This window comes from Periophthalmus magnuspinnatus, chromosome 18 (genome assembly GCF_009829125.3).
Source record: "Periophthalmus magnuspinnatus isolate fPerMag1 chromosome 18, fPerMag1.2.pri, whole genome shotgun sequence".
NCBI classification, from domain to species: domain Eukaryota; kingdom Metazoa; phylum Chordata; class Actinopteri; order Gobiiformes; family Gobiidae; genus Periophthalmus; species Periophthalmus magnuspinnatus.
This window is the reverse complement of record NC_047143.1, coordinates 15,830,781-15,847,199: the sequence shown is the minus strand read 5'-3', so window position 1 is coordinate 15,847,199 and position 16,419 is coordinate 15,830,781. Positions and strand designations below refer to the sequence as shown.

The following is a 16,419-nucleotide window of genomic DNA, read 5'->3' as shown; positions in this document are numbered from 1 at the left end:
TTATTGTGTTGTACCGGTTAAGTAGGCAAAGTAATTATCTAGCCAGCCACTCCAATTACACGCTCCCTGGTTACTTATACACACATGTTGCACTGCTGGAAGCTGTCTTTTGACCAGAGACACTCATGGGCCGCATGTGTCGATGTAGCCTAAAGACATATGTCATAGGGTTATTTCAACATGACATTAATTATGAATCAAAATTAAAGACTAAAGAAATAAAAAGAAATCTGTCAACTAGACAAAACGTTGTCCAGTTGACAGATTTAACTTCAGCTTTTACTATGGATCAGACCTGGGCGACTCAGAGATTACAAGATCATCAGTGTTAGAGAAATGGGGGGTTCTGAAACTGACTCTTGTGGGATCCCAAAAGAATGATGATTGACAAGCTACAAACAATACCAAATGTGTACCAATAATTACATAAAAAAAATATAAAAATATATATATATATATATATATATATATATATATATATATATATATATATATATATATATATATATATATATATATATATATATATTGAGATTAGGTTTGTATGGGTAGTTGGGAGGTTGAATACTATTGAGCAACATGTTATGAATTGTGAAATAAATAAATTAAAAAATGTACTAATGGACATTTGTTCAAATACTATTTAAACATGAATAACATTTGTAGATTCATATATAAAAACTAAAGTCAATGTTGTGTTTTTACTGTATATAGCGCATATTGTATTATGAGACTGCTTGCCTTGTCTAGTTTCCAGACAACATCACATTCTATGGGACATTGATAATGGTTAATTTACAGTATTTTGTCAATATGCAGATGTCTGGTGTAATATACGTAGCTCAAGTATTAGTAACTACTATTCCTACTACTCCTGCTCCTCCTACTGGTACTATCTGGCTTACCATTTATGGAATTTCTTTTTGGATATTTACTTTACAAAAACAAAAAAAATGTACTTGCCTCTTCCTCACATTTTGGATTCTGAAACACAATGGATGCAGCAGATTTTATCAATGAACTAAACCAGTTTTTAAGCTCCCTACTACACAATTAATTAGGTCATTACTTTGAAGAAGTTGTGCCTCCAATTTCAACAAAACTTGTGATTTACTTTTGCACAACGAATAGGAGTCAGGTAATAAATTGAAGTTGTAGGTGGTTGATTTTGTCAACTGCGGGATGCCAATAAAACTGATGAACACTAAACAATAGTTCTTGTAGCCCCACATGTTTCCATTATAATACTCAGTTTAAGGTGTTTGGCACGTGATTTCGGCTTGGAGAAAGTGTTGTTGAATTTGAAATGTGTTGGTTGTCGTGTCAGGCTAGTAGTGGGGATCCTCATTAAAATCTCAATTAAACACAAACATTTTTCTGAAGAGCGCGTCGGGTGCCAGACTAATTTGTCTCCACGTAGATAAGCAGGCATCTCACTGTGCCATTTACAAATGTCCCAATTAAAACCAGACCCCCTACCAGTCATTCTGCACGAGTCAAATGCATTCAAAATGAAGCAATGATGTGTAAAGGCTTAAAGATGCACTGTGTAACATTCGTCACTTGGAAATGTTAAAGGCCCTGTACCTTTTTTTTTTTTTTTTTTTTTTTTACCTTTTTCGTATTTGAGCAAATTGGTCTTGCTCTGGACAGATATATTTTATAAGCAACTTTTGAGGTCAAAATAAGTCAGTTCCATGACTGAATCTACTTAGAAAGCATTGCATTGTCAGAAAATTAAGAAATGTTAGGATGCTAGTTGTTGCTAGTTGTATCATCACATCATCACATCTCCACTCTGGTGTCTGAGGGCTGTGAAAAGGGGTTAGAAACTTTGTCATGAATAATTTGGATTTTCAGAATGCATAATGTAAGTGACCCCTGCAAACTATAATGAACGACTTCTGTTTTTCATGTTTTTAAGAAAAAGTAAGTAAAATTCAGGTACCTAAAGGTGCCTTTAGTGCCAGCCCACAGTTAGAATCTGTCCTTTAATGAATGTGTGATTGATAAATTTAATGACAAAACATTCCAGGCAAAACAGGAACATCACCATGGAGACTACCATTTGGTGGACTATACACCAATCAGCCTTTAAAGTTGCCCTGCATAACTTTTCTGGAGTAATTTCTGCCACCTACTTGGCTCCATGGTTAAGCTATTTCTTTGCCAGGAATGTTCCACAGTATGGCATTATATCTATTCCCATGAAGACAAGCATGTGATGCCATGAAGTCAAGGTACAGGTCAGATCTGTGAAAAGGCAAACTCACTCACAGTTAAAATACATATATTACACTGTATTTTATTAGCAATAAAAACACCAGTTATCTCATGAATGCAAGACAGATAAATTTAATGCCATACTTTCAGATATTCTAAGCAAAGGAATCCCCATACATGGGGACAAGAATAGTCACAGAGTTCACCTTTAAACAAGCATGATCTGACTTTACAGTCAAGAGGTCGGGGCGTATCCAAAGTCATTCTCTAAACATGGTAATTGTCCTATTAATTGCTCACCAATAAAAGCTACCCCTTAAGGAGCTAATTAGCCATTTTACCATAATGAGTACCCGAGTCACGCAATCACTTCTTGTCGTGCTAGCCGTGTTGATTGGAGACGGAGTACCTGGCTGGGAAAGCTGTTTGGAAGGACCCAAGGTTTGTTGAAGCATTAAACTCCATCTGTCGAGTTAGATTCAAATGTTGACTAAAGTTGGCACATTGAGCTAGAAAAGCCCATGGTGCACTGTAAAAATACATTGTCACCTGTGTCTATATAAAGCAGCTGGATTATATGGGGGACACCTGTTAACACAGAAGGGCAGGAGAAGGCTTAAGCGTACAGTTAAGCACCTGAAAGAGCTTGTGGGAGTTGAGAAATGAATGAATGGACTTAGTGAGTGTTTTAAACTGTAGAGATTAGTAAAAATAAGCTAACATGTCTGTAAGGCTAAATTACAAGAACAGTATGTAACTTTCTGGAGGTGGCACATCAAATACATGAGGGCATGATACAGGCAAAATAAAAGTCAAGTTTGTTGAAATGCAAACCCGCTCACAGTAGGGATGCATAGTTTTCTATGCCTTTCAGTGCAATAAAACAACTTCTCATATTTTTTGGCTAAAAAGTTAAATATTGTGGCTTGATTTTTTTTTTCCTGTATAACCTTAACTCTTATATAAAAAAAAAGTTATCCATACGCTACACACACACACACACAAAATAAATATAAAAATAGCAATGATTGTCTCTCGCCCTTGCCTGCACCGTTGCCCCTCAATTTCCCTTTTTATATTATACCCACAGCCAATTATGAGGCGATATTTCTTACTTTCGCTTTCTCTTTCTCTTTGCTCTCTCTTTGTCAAAATCCCCCATTTAGACAAATTTCTAAACATTGGGCAAAATGTGAGGCTGCGCAGCACAAAGACCGTAAATCATGTACAAAGACTGTTGATAACTTTTGATGACCCATTCCTCTAGATTATTTTCACCAAATTTGAGTTAATTCCAATAAACACCCAAGTTGTTAGTTTGCAAAAGTCTCATGTGTTAAATACCTGACAATTTGCGAGATTTTTATTAATTTATGTATTTTACCATTGAAATAACATTGTTATGCTTAACAAAATTATGGCAGACATCTGGTTGAGCCCTAGATTAAACCTACAATAGCTCTTTTAGACCTGGTTTAGATCTGGTAGCAATCAGAAAGACAATCTTTACTTTGGTGATACTTTCATGTGAAAAGAGAGCCATTGCTTTATTGCATTATTGGCAAGGTGTTATTACGTTATTGCCTCACAATAGTTATTATATTATTGGCCTATTCAACTTATTACATTTAAACTTGGCTAAAATCTTTTTTTTATTTGTTGTTATTACATTATTGGCCACTATTATGTTATTGGTTGCTACAAGCCTTTAACTACATAAATAATGGGAAAAAAATTATATATATATATATATATATATATATATATATATATATATATATATATATATATATATATATATATATATATATATATATATATATATATATATATATATATATATATATATATATACACACACACACACACACACACACACACACACACCCCCACACACCCACACACACACACACACACACACACACACATAAAGTTTCATAATACACTATTTATTATGGTAAATGTTAAGTTCTTTAGCCTGATTTTCTCCCCTTGCCAAATGCATTCATTGTTACACAGGCACAGACACAGCAAAAACCTCTTCATAACACTTTGGCATGTAGGTATAGAATTAACACCCAAATGCCTAACACTCAAGTGAAGTGTTCAGATGACAAGTGGAGGACAATTCATTTTTGTCACAGTTTGTAATAATGTGATAAGAGAATCATTTCAAGGCTGAGTTTGCATTATTTACAGGAATGAATATGCAAAATATGGTTCAGATAACAGTCCACACCATGGGGTAAGTCAATGAACAGTTCACACCTTAGGGCAGTCCAATGGACAATTTACAACTTAGAGTAGTTCAATGAACAGTTCACACCCTAGGTAAGACTTTCCGTCAACAACTGTGGTGTGTTAGATAGTGTACTCCTATTAATTAATAAAGCATGATCATAGATGTAATTAATCATGAACAAATAGTTTATTAGAAATGATTCAAGCTTAGTTTAGTCTCACTCCCCCCATCACTATAATGCATATATATTTCAACACTTCTACACTATGCTCTTGGTTGTGGGCATTAGCAGTATTTAGCTGACTCAGGGACACTCTTTCAGGACACGCCTGCTCTCTGTTCACCTCTAGGCCTTATGAGAGGAGCCCCTCTTCCCCTCCCCTCCTTCTTCCTCATCGTACCACTCCATATTCCCCACCCTGGAGAGTACCTAAACAGCAAAGACATGGCTCAAATCTAGGCGGAATAACTGTGGGAAAGGCATCTGCATTAAGGGTGATGTTGTTTCAGTCAGACAAGGAAGTAAATGTGAACAAAAGTATGATAAAAAAAAAAAAAAACATATACTGTAATAACTAGAAGATAAACTAGCTGATAATTATCATAAAACTATTATTTAAACTATTATAACTTACTGCTAATGTTTACTTGAAATTTATGACATAATTCTAATTATAATGTGATTCTAATTCTAATATGATCTGTAATGGACCTGAAATCAGGATGGATGGATGAATGAATAAGTAAATGAGTGAAAACTGAATGTGCTTAGTGACATCACATATTTCCAAAACGTGGCCTTGCTCTCATTCAGGCAAGTTTGTTAATGTCTCGGTGTGCGTTATTCCTTTTTTTAAAGGTAAATTTGTGGTCTATGTACTATGTATTATTGAAAATCTCCTTTAGAGTAGAGCTGAAAATTTTACATATTACTTCTGCTCAAATGCATAAGTTTTGCTATAGAAATCTGCACATCCATGCCATTGCAAGTGGTCAGTTATAACTGTGAGGGTCTCCGGCACCATCCTGTCAACTAAGTTGACAGGATGGAATTATAACTTTTCATATAATAAAGTAAACTATTCTTGTGCCCAGTACAGATATATTGTAATATGTATATATATATATATATATATATATATATATATATATATATATATATATATATATATATATATATATATATATATATATATATATATATATATATATATATATATATATATATATATATATATATATATATGCATGCTTTTATTTTTGTATATCTTTTGGCTGAAAAGTTATATAGTGTGGCTTTAATGTTTTAAATCCAGGTTGAAAACATGTTCAGGTAAAAAGTCAAGTAACAGCACGATGGATGAAGGGATGAAGAACAAAAAAAAAAAAGAAAAGAAATGGCTGGTTCAGTGCTACATCAAGTTGGTCGGTGCAGCCCTAAGGGAAATCAAGGCTTGTGCTCTCCGCCGACGGTGCACTGAGAGGGAGGAGAGAGAAGGGGCGTGCATGTGGGGGGGTGAAGAGGTGGTGTGTGGGAAAGTCAGGAGCCAAAAATCCTGCATTATACTCAAGGATTAACAACAGAGGCAGGGGAGGCTCGGGACACTGGGGTGGTGTGAGGAGAGGTGAAATGACAACAAATGCAACACATTGTAATTTTAGATGTATATATGTGTGTATAAGACAGATAAAAAATGACATGTATCAAATAAATTTAAAAAATGTATAAAAAAAAAAAACTGGTGGAATGACAAGATATAAGTTAAATGAACAAATAATGATAAATCAACAAAAATAACAAAAATCATTCATGATTCATTGTATAAAAACAGGAATGTATACTATATATATATATATATATATATATATATATATATATATATATATATATATATATATATATATATATATATATATATATATATATATATATATATATATATATATATATATTCATTCTTGAAGCTTTATAGAAATACTTTTTTGTTGTTGTTGTTGTTGATGTTTGCCTTTTTATGTTTTTAGGAGTCTTGTTGTGCTTTGCCCTTGAAAGTCCCTCTACCACTGGATTGTTCTACCTAACATAATCATCCCTGATAATGACATTAGGATGACATGCTCTCACTGCAAAATCAATGACAGTGTCTATATGGAAGAAATGACTGGTAAAAATTATAAGGTGGTGCAGCATGTTGCAAAATTTTTGTTATTACAAGGAGGCAATGATGAATGGTATAAAATAAAATATAATTGCAAGCCAAATCGGAAATGAAGTAAAATATGCCACTCAGTCCCTTGGTTGAAGTTCAAGTAGCACATGTAAATTCCCAAAAACACGAGGATCTTGTTGCAGAGAAAATTTTATTCAGCCACCATCTTGACACACAGGTAAGAACAGCGAGAACCGCGCCTCTCGTGAGGTCTCGCGACAGAACACAAACTCACATGGGAAGTTAACAATCTCCCTCTCTCTTTAAAGAAAAATAAATTAAAAGCATATTTTAAGTGTGCTTTGGTAAGTTAACACCCTTATTTCAGAACAATAACTGCACACAAAAGTATTAGTGGCATAATGGCAAAACAGTTTTTGGTTTAACAAAAAAAATTAAAACAATTACAATAAATAAATAAATAAAATAAATAAGCCACAAACCCTCATCTAGAGCCCTGAAAAGCATAAGGGATGAGGCTCCCTTTTTAGTGAGACAGTCAGCAAGCTATGACTTAGCCTCTGACCAACGGACCTCTTTTATTTTCTTAGATTGTAAAAGCTCCTTGATGCTGCTTATTTCTAGCCTGAGCCTCTTCTCTGTGACCTACTTAGTAGACTTAAGTGCATCAAAAAGTGAATGGTTGCCGGTAACACAGATAAGGGGAAGAGCATTCAGACTTGCATTTCCAGTAGTGAGCTCAGAAAACAGTGTGGCCAGAAACATTGCATTGTCTATACCATCTGACATGGCAAGGGTTTCTCCTGCCAGAGTGCTTCTCACCACACGTCTGATCTTCTTAGACTGCCAAAACAGAGGGGAAAACTTGCCATCTTTACCCATGAGTGCAATCAAAACTCCTCCCTGTGTGCCACCATCTGGAAGATTGCCAAGAGAAGCATCACTGAAGACAACTAGACTCAAATCAGCATTGTTTCCTAAGTACTGAAACTTAAGTGTGACCTTCTCTGACTTAAGTCTACGGATCACTTTGTTCACTTCATGAATAGACTGGACGGTAGCCTTTTTAATGTTGGATGCTAGGCTACATGTGTCAAACATTACATCTGGCCTTGTTTGTTTAGCAACCCACAAGATCTGTCCTATTTTGGACCTGAGCTGCTCTGTCTCTGTTTCGTTTAAGAGAGCATCCCTCTGCACAGCCCGGGCAGCCTGTAAATGGATTGGTTGCAGATTTTGTAAGTAATTGTGCTGATGAACTAATACTTTATGACCAACTGTGGTAATGTCCATCCCCACATAAGAAAAACTCTCATGTTCTTCACGTCCTACATGAAAGGTAGATTTAAGTACAGGAATCACATTCGTTACAAAGTGCTCGGATCCTGCCCAAAGAAAATCATCTACATGACATGCCAGTAAACCTGTGACCTCAGAATGGTCATTCAGCCAATAGAACACTGCAGGATCAACCTGAGACATTTTACCACCAGTGTTCAGCATCAGTTCTTTAACCTTGTTGTACCAGTAGAGGGAGGCATCTGCAAGTCCATACACACATTTCTTTAGTTTCCACAGTACACCGTCCACACCCACTTCGGGTGGGGATCGAATGTAAATGTCTCTCGAGAGTTCCATACCCTGCAAGAAGGCAGATTTAATGTCCATAGAGTGAACCTTCCACTTGTTTTGACTGGCAACAGCTAACAGCAATCTAAGTGACTCAGATGCACATGTGGGAGAGTCTTTCTGTAAACTCTGAATATTTACCTCTTCAAAACCTCTTGCTACAAGCTGTGCCTTTGGGACAATACCATTTGGCGTTTCTTTTAGTGTACAGACCCATCTAGTAGATACACATTTTTGACCTCTATCTGTGACTTCCTCAAAAACATTATTGTTTTGCCAATTCTCGATTTCTTGCTGTTTAGCACTATCAAAAGAAATATCTTTAGTAATAAGAACATCATTGTCCACATTTTCAGACTCAATGTCAAGGATGTCAACATGTGACATGTCTAATGCTTGCTTTTGCCCCTCACTGCCATCTGGCTCAAGATATTGCACATTGTACCAATCTTTGTACTGCCCTTTTGCTTTCCCTGCTCTGCTTAAGACTCTGGCAGTGTACTGAACACCATCTTCTCTGTTAGTAAATGTGACTTTCTGCCCTATTTTCAGTTTTGAATCAGAAGTTACATAACAATCTGTTTCAGGAGGTGTAACATTAATTTGTCTGGGATTTTCTGTCATTTCACTTTCACTGTTGTTTTCACTGCTGTTTCACTGTTGCTGTTGATTTGTTCTTCTTCTTCTTCACCTCTTTGTTCACCATCTGAACTTTCTGACACATCAATCGTCACTGTGTTTTTATTTTCTTTGTTGTTTTCAGGAGTAGTGTGCAATATCTGTTTCTCTGCATCTTGTGCATTCACTTTACTCAACCTGGACTGGTGCACACGTGCAAAGATCCCCCCATGTCTGATAAACACCACAGACCCATCCTGACCAATAACTACACCTGGACCTTTCCACTCTGTACTGTCAGCTCGTTTATAGTACACTCTGTCTCCTGTCTCATACTTGTCATCTGTAGGCCTAAGCTGCTTGCGTAGTGCCCTCCTTATTCTTTCTGAGCATTCCACCTCTGTGAAAGCTCTCCTGGAGGCATGTAGTGCCACTATGTGCTGCCCTACTCTGGTGCTCATAGTTGTGCCCTCTAGAGCAGGTGGCTTATCAACCAAAACAGAAGGGAGATTAGGATTTTGACCAAATACTAGCTGATGTGGGCTGTAACCATGCACATTGATCATACTGTTCTTAGCCATAAGGGCCCAGTCTAAAGCAATTTGCCAACCACACCCATTTTCCTTTTTCACCTTCATGAGGATCTCGGTCAGTGTCATGTTGTGTCTCTCCAACAACCCGTTGCTCCAAGGACTGTATCCTGCTGTAGTCTTTATCTTAATGTTGAAGTTTTCTGCCATGTCTCGTATCTCCTCATTGTTGAACTCTCCGCCATTGTCAGTGTAGATCCGTTTTGGTGCTCCATGGACACTTATCCACGAGTGAATGAAAGAGTTAACAATCTCCGACAGCTTCTTGGTCCTCACAATGTTTCCAGCGCTGAAGCGTGTGAAGTGGTTGATGATGTGGAGGTACCATACACCAGGTTCCAGCTCATGTAGATCCATTGCCACTGTCTCATTGTACTCTGAGGCTAAGGGCAAACCAATAGCAGTCTTGGGCTTGGTTCTGCTGTATCTTTGACATATTTCACAGTCACGAATGATTTCTTGCAGGATGACTGGACAGTCTTGATCAGTATTTCCAGAGCTGTGGATGAGCTTCTGCAGCCTCTCTGCAGAGGCATGGCCAAACTGCTTGTGAAGTTTCAGGAGAACTTTATGCTTTTCTTTTATGGACATGTCTGCAGTAACAACCAGAACACCATTGTCATTACAGCTCACTTCTGCATTTACATCTCTAATGTCCACACAATAGTGTCCTGAGCTAGTGAGCTCCAGAGGCACAGGCCGCTTGAACATGTTAACTCTGTCATTCTCCATGTCCAAAACAGTTCCTGCTCTCTTCAGGGACATTTTGCTCAACAAGAGAGGAATATCAGCAGGAACTACTTCAGTTTCAATGTGGCACTTTGTAGGTCCTATTTTGGCTGGGAGTTTCACTTTTCTGTTGGAGTACACAACTTGGCCATCTCCAAATCTAAATGGTTTGTGGCTGGGAGATTCCGTTTGCATCAGTTTGTTTATTTGTCTTTTGGTAAGATCCTTCACGTAACTGTCTAGCCACTTTTGACCACACACAGTACGTGTACAAGCCGTGTCAATGATGGCAGAGCCAATGACTCTGTTAAGAAGATCTCTGAGTCAGTCATAGCCACTTTAGTAAACAGGGTAATGTTACACTCCTCCACATTTTCATCTTCAGTCAACTTAACTTCATTCCTCCGATGAGGACAGTCTTTTGCCCAATGGTACGTGCTCTGACAAATGGCGCATCTCGTTCGCCTGCCGTATTTGTCCAGTGGATTGGTGCCTTGCTGTGGCCACTGCCGCTGATGTGCGCTCTGTGATGGGCCACTACGTCTGGATTTTCCGGTCGTTTTTTTCACCTTGAAAAACGCTGTATCTTGATTTTCGTTGTTGTTCGTTCCACCTGTTGTCTTTCCACCAAAGATCCATTTTAACGCTGACTTCATAGATACAAAAGTGAGCTCAGTGCACGCAGTAAGCGCGAGTTGTCTGTTTTTCTCCTCCAGACACGCCGTGTCCAGGAGCTTGAAGGCAAGTACAGCGTCAGGCAGAGTCATGTTGTACTTTTTCATTCGGTTGTATCTCTGCTCAAAGTCAATGATATAGTCCGCCATGGACACCGCACTGTCTTTTGTTATCGAGTCAAAATAAGAGTACGCTTCGTAAGCGCGGCCTTTTTCTTCTCTCAAAAACACTGTATCCAATTTTGCAAGTAACGTTTCCATACCGTTATCCTTGTTCAAATCCTCCGCGGATATTTCCAACGCTGTTTCTCGGGCTCTCCCTTCGAGCCCAAGTGCCACCGCGAGCGCCTGCTTTTTCTCGTCCAGCTCCGTAACAAGTCTCCAGATACTAACTTCATTTTTCCAACACTCGTAAGGCCTGGCTTCGTCAAACTTCGGCGGTACTCTGTAATTGGTAACCATCCTCTGCTACCATGTAAATTCCCAAAAACACGAAGATCTTGTTGCAGAGAAAATTTTATTCAGCCACCATCTTGACACACAGGTAAGAACAGCGAGAACCGCGCCTCTCGTGAGGTCTCGCGACAGAACACAAACTCACATGGGAAGTTAACAGCACAGACACACACACAAGGCCAATTAGGGGTAAAATGAGTCACAGAGTGCAGTTTTTAATAGTTGTACAATACACTGAATAATAATGAAAATGTACTTTGCTATTTTCATATTTCATATTCATATTTATGTATTTCTATTTTTATTTAATGCTTACCTCAATAGAATTATGTTTTTGTTTTGTTTTTTTCTGACAGATATTTTTGGATTTTATATTTTTCTATGTACGGCCTGGTAAAAAAATGTTACTTACAATACTACAAAAGTTAACTCAGTCAAAATCTTTATAATTTAGCCTATTGGGGTTTAACATAGACTAGTAAGAAAATATATAGGGCATTACCACTGCATGTGCATTAAGGTGCACCTTACTGTCCCCATAGGGAAATTTGTCCTCTGCATTTGACCTACCCTTCAATGACACTGTCAGGAGCAGTGGGGACCCATACCCAAATCTTCAGCTAGCCTTGGTCAGGACTAGCTGGAGGATTTTACCTACGGTGCATGTTTTGGGTATATGTATTGCTTTTTTTTAAAACATAGTATTATTAACTCATAGTACTGAAATGCAGTGTTTTTTTGGTTTTTTTTTTTGGTCCTTCTCCCTCGTCAAGAATGCAACAAACCATGAAGAGAAACTCATCTACATCATAACATTACAGAGAAAAGAGGATTATTATTATTATTATTATTATTATTATTATTATTATTATTATTATTATTTTTGCAATAACAATTTCCTTCAAATACTGTTAATATTTAGACAGGAAAACATTTGTTGTCCGTAGCGTCCTTTTATCCGAACTGTCTTTGAACCCAACTGTGGAAAAACAGATTATTTTTTTGCAACCGAATCTTGAGGCTTCAAAGGTGTAGAAATGTCCTTAGTACAGAGAACATGGCTGCCAGAAAATATCTTTAATTTTAGCCTCTGAAGACAACATTTTTCTCACGGCAATTTGATTTTGTACACTGCTAACACATTTTCATGGCTGCTGTATTTTATCATTATTTTTTTTATTGTTTCATATTTTTTCCTGGTGGTTGTCATTGCAATGTTTTGGGGGTTTTTTTTAGAACTTTTACCAGCATGATTATAAGCAAATCTATATATAAAAAACAAACAAACAAACAAACAAAACAAAAAAACACAAGGTCGTATTACACAAAATGGATTGTGAGCTTCAAGCCATGTTACAATGCCGTTACCTCACCGAAACATACTCAAAATTATGTTTTGTTTCATTCACATATATTTCACTAATCCTTTATTATTTGTCTGTCTACATCTCTAAAGCTCAAAATACTCTATTCCACCTTATGATGTTATGAAGTGGTAGTTTTCAAGTTAACAACTACCTTTTACTTTGAGTTCAGCAGAGACTGGAAATTCCAGGCCTAAAGGTGTATGGAGTTTAAAACCACCAGTGGGGCACTTCTTGTATTTCCACATGACAATACAAGGTGTGCAGGGTTTATGTGTTAAACGTGTGAATGAAACAAAACAACTCCCTGGATGTAATTGATAAGGAAACAACATTATAACATAGATCAGAAAATAGCGTAATATGGGCCTAATAAGGGAAGAAGATTGCAAAATGGTAAGCTGTCTATTCAAAAGTAGGTGGAAGTGTCCACTCACCATCGCAGCCTCGTTCCACCTGGCCCACCCGGTGGAGGGCATCCGCAATCAGGTCGGGCAGTCTCCCATTAAGGTCCACAGAGGCCAGGCAGCCCTGGTACCCGTCCCGGGACGCGATCAGCTTGGGCAGATTACTGTACATGTTCCTGTTCACGCCACCGATGTACAGCTCTCCTGCAAAACACAGCACAACAACATATATATTACATACATAATTTAATCTAATGATTTGTAAGGCAGGGAATCAGACATTATTATTTTGCAATGTACTTTTTGCATAATGATGTGTATATTCCAAGTTTGAATACATTGTTGTCGAACTGATTGTAGTAGGATTTGTACAAGTTTTAGTTGTGACAATAGTTGTAACTAATAGTAGTAGTAGTAGTAGAAGTAGTAGTTGTTGTACTAAGAGCAGCAGTAGTTTGTAGTAAGAGTAATTGGAAGAATAGTTATGACATACAAATAAGAGTATAAGTAAGAGTATAAATGTAGGTAGCAGTAGTAGTAGTAGTAGTGGTTATATGTCATGTGGTTAATGTTAGTAGTATTATTAGTATAAAAACAGTATTTATATGAGTATAATTCATTGCACTGTACAAGTGTAATGGTAATACTAATAAAAAAAAATAAAAAGTCTTTATTACATTCCTCTTGGGGATAAATATAGTTGAATCTAAGCAGTTAGTGGTTATAGTAGTAGTAGTAGTAGTGGTAGATTGTGGTAGTCAGAGCACTATCAAAAGAAGTGGAAATTACATAATTTTAAGTAGAAGTAAAATACAATAATAGTAACAATAGTGTGGCTGGTATGACCCATAACTATGTACAGAAATGCATTGATTGAGGGGAAATAGGTTGCTATTGCTGTTGCACAAAGCCAAAATCTCCCTTTTATATCCAATAGTGTTTCCTCTTGTTTGAAATGCCTCGCTTGAACTCCCATCTTTTAGTATTGTTTTATTAAAGGCCAAATGAGCCCCTCCGTGCCCGTTTGGGAACCACTGTTCTGCGCGAGTAGCTCAAGATTGACTGGGAACGCTTCCAGATGGAGGTATGTTGCCACAGGAGAGGGGGAGTGAGAAGGAGCGGATAGGTAGAGAAAGAGGGAGGGATCAATGAAAGCAGGGAGAGTGGAGAGAGAGCTAGGGAGGAGAGGGGGGGGCAGATGAACAGAGAGAGTGAGGGAAAGGCAAGAGAGGAAGAGAGAAAAATAACAGAGAGAGGGAGAGAGATATACAAATGAAAGAGGGGAGAAATGAAAGAGGAAGAGAAAGAGGGGAGGAAAGGGAAGAGGGAGAGAAAAGAGAGAAGAAAGTAAGTGGGAGAGGAAGAGGATGAGAGATAAGTGAGAGATAGGAGATAGAAAAGAGACACAGAGCAGAGGAGGAGAAAGGGAGAGAGAGAAAGAGAGAGAGAGAGGATTGACATCTTAAAGGCATGGCGGGTGAATTTAGGGAATTATGCTCCGGAGAGGCGTCCCCCTGACAAAACGCCTGTCATTACTCCACAACTCCACACGATTACATGAATTAAAGAAGGGCCCGGGACCTGACAAGGACGGATGGGGCCACAGCTCAGACTGACAGGCAAAGAGGACAAGAATATATTTAGAGATCATCTTTAGAGCAAAAATACTAAACAGAGGTAGTGTCAATCACAGAATGGCGAACATCGGATTCATTTGTCTGGGGAAGATCTACAAAGATCTACAAGGACTTTAAGTTTGTAAATGCAAGTTGGTTTCCACTATTGCAGCAATTTTGCTCTGCTGCACTTTTGTTTTACTTCCAAGTTGAAATGCCATTCAGGATTTTGCACATCCAAACCTTCAAATTTGTGCTAATCTAATATATGCTGCAGTTTCAAAATCCTCAGTCAAGCTTTACATTTTTAAATAGACCTTAAGTGGGGCAAGTATTGACCCCTGTATAACACTATAGGTCACAGGAAAAATTCTGATCGTAACAACTATCTTTCATTATAGTCATACATCTTGATACAAAATCCTTACAATTGTGTTTTAATGATGATTTTGTTTTTTTCATAACATAAATCTGGTCTTTGAAATCCTACATGGCATGGCTCCATCACAATTTTCTGATTTCTTTAAACAGAGTAGCAGATCTAGATGACTAGATTCTACTTCAAAGAATCTAGTCATTCCCTCAAGAAAAACTGCCTTCAGCCAATCTGTCCTGTTCTGGAACATTATACCATCTCATATACACAACACTGGCACAAACAGAACTTTGAAGAACATGCTAAAATCATGGTTACTTCAGAATTAAATCTGTGACCAATAATTTAATTTTAATTTTTTTTTTATAATTTTACTAACCTTTCTGTATATAATGTAAATAAGTTGTCTTGTGTACTGGCATTTAACACCATGCTTGTGGACTACAGTTGGAAACTAATACTGTGGCTTGCAAAAGTATTCATCCCCATGGAACTTTGTCACATATTGTCACATCAGAAACACAAATTTAAATACATTTTCTTAGCATTTTATGTGAATGAGCAACACAAAATGGCATACAAGTGTGAAGTGGAAGGAAATATTTTACAAGATTTCCATTTTTTTTAATTTTTTTTTTAATAAAAAACTTAAAAGTGCAAAATCCCAGTCTGTCCTGCCTCGCTTGTTGTCCTTTCCCCATCCCTCACGTGTCTGAGTCTGGAGCTGGGCGGAGATCTTGGCTTCTCCCATGCACACCGGGAAGCAATCCTCATCAGCTGCACCTGCGGTGGATAAGAGGAGTCAGGACCCGACACTCGGCGCCAGATCGTCCGCGTGTTCACGTGAATATACCTTGCTCGGCTTTGTTCATGTTTTTTCTCTGCATTTTACGTGCTTACCGGATTACCTTTGCTCCTCACCAGATCCTGCTCCTTGGACCAGCTCAGCACTCCCGCTTTCGACCCTGCTTCCCTGTACCGGTACAATACTCCTTGTCTCAGATTCAGCTCCTCACGTTTTCCCCCGGACCACAGCTACTCCCCACTCCCTACACACCGTCTGATCTACCATTTGTCAACCCTCACCTTGTAAATAAACAATGTTGAAACTTGAGTTCTGCATTTTTGGTCCCTCATGCCTAGCGTTACGACAATGATTTTGGAGAGATTGAATCTTAACCTAATGACTAAAAAGAGTCCACCTGTGTGTAATCTTGTCTCAGGATAAATGCAGCTGTGCTGTGAAGGCCACAGAAGTTTGTTAAGAGAGTGTTGGGAGCCAACCACAAAATTAAGTCAAAGGAGCACACCAAACAGGTCAGAG

At 37.8% G+C, this 16,419-nt stretch overlaps 1 protein-coding gene across 8 annotated transcripts in view; it reads right to left on the bottom strand.

The window, feature by feature from the left end:
- nrxn2b (neurexin 2b) overlaps positions 1–16,419 on the bottom strand; it is a 1,142,582-nt gene that overhangs the window by 519,837 nt on the left and 606,326 nt on the right. For all 8 annotated transcript variants that reach the window (XM_055228872.1, XM_055228867.1, XM_055228869.1 and 5 more), the window contains one exon: positions 13,134–13,307. In XM_055228872.1, the coding sequence (XP_055084847.1) occupies positions 13,134–13,307 (174 nt within the window). The remainder of the gene's footprint in view (positions 1–13,133; positions 13,308–16,419) is intronic.